This window comes from Orycteropus afer, unplaced genomic scaffold (genome assembly GCF_000298275.1).
Source record: "Orycteropus afer afer isolate SDZICR_OR568_19922 unplaced genomic scaffold, OryAfe1.0 scaffold00036, whole genome shotgun sequence".
Lineage (NCBI taxonomy): Eukaryota > Metazoa > Chordata > Mammalia > Tubulidentata > Orycteropodidae > Orycteropus > Orycteropus afer.
The window spans coordinates 16,919,197-16,928,177 of NW_006921623.1; the positions used below are offsets into that span (position 1 = coordinate 16,919,197).

The window sequence follows — 8,981 nt, forward strand, 5'->3', positions numbered from 1 at the left end:
GTTGTTGTTATGTGCCATTGAGTTGTCTCTGATTCATAGCGACCCCCCCTTGGGTTTCCGAGGCAGTATCACTACGGAAGTAGATTGCCCAACCTTCCTTTCGAGGAGTGGCTGGTGGGTTTGAACTGCCAGCATTCTGGTTAGCAATCAAATGCCTTAGGCACTACACCACCTATATATATTTAAATTCTATTTATGAGCAATCAATTTATTTCTACAGAGCATGTGCTTGCCTATTTATGGTCTGATTATAATATCATGAATTATAAACGCTCTTTAATTCATCCTGTGTTGTAGTAGAGCACTCAACACAATGCTGCATAAACACGGAAATCTAATAACTACTGGGCAATGATGTGATCTTGATCTGTACTACAAGTACAGAGCGGCAGAGTGGTTTAGCACAATGAGAATATGAAAAACACTCAATCAACTAACCATGCTATACTCATAAAAGTGTTTGCTGATGCTACAACATACATACATACACACACACATCCATGTTCTTCCCTAAAAATATTTCCCTGGAGGTTAACTTTGTAAGGGCCAATAAAACTAGCCAAAGCTAAAATCTCTTTCCCTATGACAAGAAGTCAACTAGCCTTCTATTACTGTCTTATTTTCTGATCGTGCCAGTAGGTATACATGACATCTCTGTTTGGTAAGGAAATCTATTTCTACTTCAATGCATTGATCTTGTCAAACAGAAAAGGACAGTGACAAGGCAGTCAGCCAGAAGGCACTGATTACACCTGGCACTCAGTACATTTCTCCTCCGTTTATACCTAAATCAAAAGGGGTAAACACATCAATTCTGTATTTCTAGGTGTCTGCACACAATGGTAGGCCCAAAATTATGCTGTCAATTACACTGACATTACCCATTCACAGAAAGCAAACTACACACATGATAGGCAGAAGGATAGCGCAGAAAGAGAATGTGATTTGGCACTGGGAGATAGGGTTGAACACAAACCCAGGACAAACCAGTTAAAAAAGCTCTAGTTTCCTACTCTGTGAAATATAAATATCAGCTGCATTTCCTGTCATTACAAGGGTATCTGGTATATGGTAAGACACCAAACAAATATTATTATTATTATTATTGATGAATATTATGATGATTATTAAACAAATTCCATGTAATCTGCTCCAATCTCAATTTAGTTCTATAAATATTTTCAATTTTCTAGGAAGCCAAGAAAGAAGGAAAAATGTAATCAAAGCAAAGAGAATAGCCTGTGACCATCAGGTAATGAAGCTAGTTCTTTTGTGTGTTTGGTATCCTGTCTCTAAAGACAATTCTCAAACAGGAGCAGCAAAATACATTCAAACAAGGTAGTAGTGTATAAATAAAAGCACTTAAGTCTCCCCGGAAAGTATACACTCATTTATATATTTAAATGATTGTATTTGTTTCTCATTCTGCGTGTGGTTCGTTTGGTTTTCTTTTCTTTATCAGGTCTATCCTTGAAAATAGGTAATAAAGGAAAAAAGGAGCTTTCAGTGAGTGACAGCTGTAAGACAATAGTAAAACATAAAACACAAAAGGAAGGACTAAAACAGAAGCCAGATGACATTGTGGATGCAAAAATCATACTCAAAACCAAATCCCTAAAAACAAACAAGGAGGATCAAAACGATGGTAATTTGAATACAGATAAGTATTGATTAATAAAATTCAAAGACACATAACTGGTAAAGCTGAAAAAACCAGGTAAGGCAACAAAGAAAGGGAGTGAGCCTTTCCTCTTTATTTCTATTTCAGCTAAAGAACCAACAGCTTCAAATCTATTGTTTGTATGTGGTACTGGAAATGAATGTGCAGGAAGAAATAGAAAAACATTCCTTGATCAGCAAAGTATTTCTCACATTCTCAACAGATATGCCATGATATTTGCAATTTATTAGAGTAAAAAAAATGTAGAAATTTTAAATATAGACCTTTTTATAGTACATGTGAGTGTGATCTTGCTAAACAGAATTTTATATCATTACTATTAGCCACTATCATTTACTATCTAAATTAGAAAGTTTAGTCTGCACAAATGTATCATTCAGAGTCAAATAAGTTATTTATTTTCACATTAATCAAAAGTTCAATAATGCCTTTTGAATCATTATAAGTCAATCAGGTACACCTTACACAGCTTCAAACTACAAGCTTTCCAAGAACAGATCATACATATAGAATTCTATATATATGTCATAGCTAATAATAAACTATCAAAGTGAAAGAACATATTTAAAAATTATGAATTCACTCATTCATTCATTAAATAGTCATGAAATTTGTACAAAGTGCTAGACACTGTATCAGGACCCAAAAATACAATCATTGGTAAAGACTATATTTTCAAAGAATTGAGTCCAACAGGGAACAAAAATAAGTAATTTTGTGCGACAAGAGCTATATAAAAAAATTAAAAGCCAAGGACAATAACCTTAATGTTTGAGTTCACCCTGCAAATCAACAGGTAAGAGACCAATATCAAAACAAGGGGAATTTGGTATATATATATAAGCAATTCACACACCAAAAAAAAAAAATTATATTACTGATTTTTAAAGTTCAACAATCGCTCCAATAATATTCAATAACAATATTAAGAAAAGACAAATTTAAACAATATAGCATTTCTATTCTTTTTTTCAAAACAATAAAAATATGTTAATATTCAGGATTTATGTGCATTAAATGGGCATTGACACTTATAGCTAGTAGGACAATGACTGACATATGAGCTCTTTTTAGGCTACCCTTACAAAATATATCAAAAGCTTTTAAAATGTGTTTTGGTTTTTTTTTTCAAGTCAAAGTTATAAGAAAAAACTACAAACCAATGAAAAAAGCAGCAAAATTCCTCAACAAAATATCAACAAATGGAATCCTCCATTACAGACAATGGAAAAATATGAAGGTTTTATCACAGGAATTAAAGGTTGGTTCAACATCGGAAAGATCAGTCATTGTGTCTTAACAGACTTAGGTAAGAAAAATCACACGTTCACTTCAGTAGTTGAAGAAAAGGCACCTGCAAAAATCCATCATTCATTTATGATTAAAAACATACTAAACCACCTAAGAATAGAATGGAACTTTTTCAACCTCATAAAGGCATCTGAAAAAAACCTACTGTTAACATTATATGGAATGGGAAAAGACTGAATGCTTCCCTCTACTTAAGGCAAGGATGTCTGCTCTTTCCATGCTAGTCCCACATTGCGTTGGAGATCCCGGCCAGTATAGTAAGGTAAGAAAATGAAATGAAATGCATACATATAGGAAAGGGAGAAATGAAACTGTCTCTGCTTATAAACAATATAATCACCTACAGAGAAAAATCCCAAAAATTCTCCAAAAAACAAAAAGCACCAGAACTAAAAGGTAAGTAGAGAGATGGCCATACAAAATCAAATCTATTTCTATACAATGGCAACAAATAATTGAAGACTGACACTTTGAAAATACCATTTCTAACAACAATGAAAAATAAATACTAAGTGATGAATCTAACAACATATGTGCAATATAAGTGCACTTAAAATTATTATATGGAAAGAGACATTAGAATACTCAATATCATAAAGATGTCAATTCTCCCCAAATGCATTCAATGCCTTTTCAGTAAAAATACCATCATACTTTTGTACAAATTAACTATCTGAGTCAAAATTTTATATGGAAATGGAATGGTCCAAAATAGCCAAAACAGCTTTTTAAATATCAAGTTAAAGGACTCATACTATAGATGTAAGATTTACTATAAAGCTACACGTAATAAATACAAGTGTTATTACTGAAAAGATAGACACAGAACAAAATTAAGACTAGAAATATTCATACATATATATATATATATATATATATATATATATCGTCAACTGATTTTCAACAAAGAATCAAGCTAATTCAATGGAAAAAGTACAGTCTTTTCAATAAACAGTGTTGGATCAATTAAATATTCATAAGCAAAAAAAAAAAAAATTCCAACCCTCACCTAGCATCACACTCAAAATTTAACTTGAAATGAATTCTAGTACTAAATGCAAGTGCTAAAACTAGAAAACTTCTAGAAGAAAACATAGGAAAAACCCTTTGTGATCTTGGGTTCCCCAAAGATTTACCAGATATGACATAATATATACAAATTTTGAAAGAAAAATTAATAAATCAGACCTCAGCAAATTTACAATTTTCTGCTGTTTTAAAGAGAGTTAAGAAAATATAAAGACAAGACACAGACTGGGGGGAAGTATTTGCAAATTTATATATAAGGGACTTGTATCCAGAATATAAAAAGAATTTTTAATACTCCATAATAACAAGATGAGCAACACAATTTTAAAAGGGGGAGGAGGGAATGATTTGAACAAATATTTCACTAAAGAAGATACATGGATGGCAAAAAGCTTGAGATGTTCATCATTGTTGTTGTTGTTATTTGCGTTGAGTCGGCCCCGACTCATAGCGTGTTCATCATTAGTCATTAGGAAATTAAAACTACAGGCAGTTCTCAGTTTACGAACATTAGACTTAACTACAACCCAAAATTATGAACCAACCCCCATAAAGCACCCAATGACAATTCCAGGATAATTAAATGAATTAGTACTGGAGTTCTACTAAGAACAAGGCACATATTTCAATCTGTCACTTTCTACATGAGTTCTAATTCACTCCCCTCAGGCTGCAATCCCTTGTGGAATTGATAAGGCAGGGGGAAAAAAAGAAGGAAAATGACATTTATCGAGTGCTAGGCCTTGCTAACACAGCATGAACAAAGACAAGGACTCAAGGGAAGCAGCTAATCAGTTAGTCGCATAAGGAAACTGGAACCCAGCCCAGGTTCTCTTCTCATTGCTAGCTAGTCATACCTACCTCCACAGTGTCTAAGGTCCAAAGCCGGTCCCTCACCTGTAGTTCGGTATGTGGGGGTACTTGGGCAACATGGCCATGCAGCACAGGTAAGCCTCAAGGCTGGAAGTTGCTGCAGCACAGCAGCAGATCCACAGGCTTTGGGCCACACTGCTCCACCAGCACCAGCACTATGAGACACACAGGTATTTTCAAGCTGGCGATGGCAGCAACCAGCCACAACCACCTGCACCCTACCCAATAGCATTCTACCACCTCAACGTACATATAATAGTTCACAATAACAAAGGGCACTACTTTGCAGCAGATATCAAAACAGTATTATCATTACAGTATTATTACATTAAAGATGTTTTAGTGTGTCTGGAAGTATTTAATTTTTTAATGCATACAATTGTATACTACATACTATATACTGAGGCAAATATTTGAGTAACTGTTATTAGACACGAACCACACCTAAACGTTCCAAGTTACATACTAGTTTGATTTAAAAACAGACCTAAGAATGTAACTCGTTTCATTCAGGCATTGCCTGTGCAATTTTGCATACCTACTAAAAAATCCACTACTGTCAAGTCAATTCTGACTCATAACAACCCCACAGGACAGAGAAGAACTTCCCTATAGGTTTCTAAGGCTGTAAATCTTTATGGACACTGACTGCCAGAGTGTTCTTCCAGAGAGCAACCAGTGGATTTGAACTGCCACCCTTTTGGTTAGCAACTGAGGCCTTAACCACTGCACCAACAGAGTTCCTCACATACCTGTCAGAATGGCTAAAATTAAATAGACTGACAATACCAAGTACTGACAAGGATGTAACATAACTAAACTCTTACACACTGATGACAAAAATACAAAATGGAACCATCAGTTTGGAAAACAATTGATAGTTTCTTATAAAGTTTATTGACTCAATAGTTTAAAAACCCAAAACCACTGCCACTGAGTCAATTCCATCTCACAGCAACCCCCCAAACTATGACAAAGCAGAACTACCCCCATGAAGATTCCAAGGCTGTATATCTTTACAAAAGCAAACTACCACATCCTTTCTACCACAGAGCAGCTGGTAGGTTCAAAACAACTACTTTATGGTTGTCAATCAAGCGCTTTAACCACTACACCACCAGCGCTCGCTACATAATTTAAAACAAAATCTAGTTTCTGGTCTTTATTTCACTTGGTAAAATCAGATTTAACTGCAAACTTAAAATGGCTAAATTTGAAGTACATAAAACAGCACAGGATTATTGGTCAAGAACACAGACACTAAAGTCTGAATAAACCAAAAACCAAACCCACCGCCATCAAGTTGAATTCTGGTTCATAGTGACACTATAGGACAGAGTAGAACTGCCCCATAGGGTTTCCAAGGCTGTACATTTTTACAAAAAAAGACTGCCACTTCTTCCCCCTACAAAGTCAAAATACTTATGGTCCAAATAATGCTGCCACTCACTATTTTATTACCTGGGCCTATTTTATTTTATTACCTGGGCCTATTTTTTTCCTCACTTGTAAATGAGATAATAAGGTTTCCAAGCCTTTTTCCTATCTCATGGAGTTCCTCAAGGACAGAATGAGATAATATTTAGAAAATGCTTAATGAAGTAGCCTAATACATACTAAGTGCTCAATAAGTATGTTGTTGTTGTGGTTATGTGCCCATCGAGTAAGACACGACTCGCAGCTACCCCTCCTCGGGTTTCCGAGGCAGTAACACTATGGAAATAGATTGCCCGACCTTCCTTCCGAGGAGTGGCTGGTGGGTTTGAACTGCTAGTCTTCTGGTTAGCAGTCAAGTGCCTTAAGCACTACACTACCAGAGCTCCTCAGTAATTACATTCATTATGTTTTTTTCAGTATTTAGTTACTTAAACACCTTTCCAACTTTCACAGTTCAAATTTCAATATACAGTTCATACAACGTTTAGCATGTTACTAAACACCATAAAAGAATAAGAGTTGGCATTCAATTATCTTTAAAGAAATAGTCAGAAATAAAGGCATACAAAGGAGAAAGGGTCATAGTAGAGGAGGAAGAGAAACACACATTTACTGTGTACCTACAAGTACCAAAAAAAACAGGTCGTTTTATCAGGATTAAACCTTTTGTTCCTCCTAGCAAGTACTTACTTACTAGAGAAACAAAGGACCTACATGTAATGTTTTAATAAGCCTTCATAAGTGCCCTTTATAAAGAAGTACTTGCTTTCTATTTAAGACACTGGCATGGTTCCCAAAAGTAAATGTCTCAATTAAGAGTACAATTCATGGTTAGAGAGATTAAATTACCACAAGGAACATTTGTAATGATTTAAATCAGAAAGCAGTATGTTAAGAATAACAGTGAAGAATCTGCACACCATAAACCATGGAATCCATCACCTTCCTTGATGTTACTACCATGACTTTGACTAGAAAACCAGTAAATGAGAAGATTAAAGCTTTCAACCTCTTAAGAGATCCCAAAGTTATGAAAAATATGAGAACAGTCTGCATCTACTCTTTGTTTAAATGTAAAGGGTGGTTGGGTAGTTCATTACAAAAAAAAGTCATTCTGTACATTTCTCCTAGTTCATACTTTCTCATAGTTTCCAAGAAGCAAAAATTAGCACACAGTAGAAAGAAGAGAAATAACAGAAGACCCTTCACTGGGAGTACACTTACCTGTAATGCTGTATTCTCTTTAAGTTCCAACCCAAACACATTGTACTGCTTCACCTTAAACAAATCAGCATCAGGTTCATCGTCATCCTCTTCAACTTTGTCCATGAATTGCATAGGAACATCCTTGATATTCTGGGTCTCATTGGTGTTAGAAACAGTTTGAGAACCTTTCGATTTTCCCACTTTCGATTCTATTTCTTCTTCATCTTCCTTCTCTTCTTCTTCCTCTTCTTCGTCACTAATACCATTAGCCAGTCTGTATTCTGTCTCTTCTGATCTTTTCCCACCTTTCTGAAGGATGGACATTTTCTCACTGAAATATGCTCTAAATTCTTCCACTTCATCATTGGTAAGGGAAGGAGCCCTTGGCTTAATTACGTTATTAGCTTGGCTCGTTAGCAATTCCTTGGTGGGTTTCTGCATTTTCTGAAGAAATCTTACTCGTGGTGCCACAGCAAGACCAAGGGACCTTAAATATATGAGAAATGAAAAGAATTATCTCAACATACTGATGGTATTTTTTCTCAAAATGGAAATTTATATAATTTAGAGCTGTTTTAAACAAAATGTTCCTCTGAGATACAAGTCAATCTTGACAGGTTAGATGATCCAAAACACAAGCCAGGAAAAAAAAAAAAAAAAAAACTCAGTATCTGTCAAGAAAACATTTTGGAGATATCTTATTTTTCTTTAAGATGTTAAAAACTAAAACAAACTCACTGGGGTCAAGTCGATTTCGACTCATAGTAACCCTTCCTTGGACTTCCAAGGCGGCATCTCTACAGAAGTAGATTACCCAGTCTTCCTTCCAAGGTACAAAATAAAGAGTATTAAACCAGAAACAAGATTGACAATGGTTCAAGTACAATACCCGCCCATTACAAGTTTGACTCTCTTAACTTCGCCTTCTGCATAACGTGGGGTACTAATACCTACCAGACTTACCTCACAGTTGCTAAAAAGATGAGGCTAACTAACTATATGAAATCACTTTGTAAAACAGAAGCACTAAATAAACTGGAAGAGAGAGAGCCATGAAAGGACAAAAGCACAGTTCTCTACAAAGAATGAACTCTAGCATTACCATCCATCTTCTGAAACAGAGAATAGGACATACTAATTCCTATAAAAAGGAAAGGATTTTTATAAAACAGAGATGACCAAAAGAAATAAGGAAACTAAAAGGTGAATCCTGAAAGAATGGGAGAAAACTATAAAAGACATGTCAAATTCTTTTTTTTTTTTTTTATTTTCAGGGGGTTTTTTTATTGTGATTTGGGTGAAGATTTACAGAGCAAATTCACTTTCCATACAGCAGTTCACATATACTTTGTCTCATGTCAGTGACCACAGTTTACCACAATGCAACAGCTCCCCTCCCACTTCCTCCCCATAGTTACCTCTTCCCAGTGACCATCCCTCCATA

The 8,981-nt window shown here is 35.2% G+C and overlaps 1 protein-coding gene across 1 annotated transcript in view; it reads right to left on the bottom strand.

Moving 5' to 3' along the window:
* Positions 1-8,981, bottom strand: part of DDX10 (DEAD-box helicase 10) — a 381,553-nt gene that overhangs the window by 279,360 nt on the left and 93,212 nt on the right. The window contains 1 exon segment of the mRNA XM_007936575.2: positions 7,556-8,024. Within this exon segment, the coding sequence (XP_007934766.2) occupies positions 7,556-8,024 (469 nt within the window).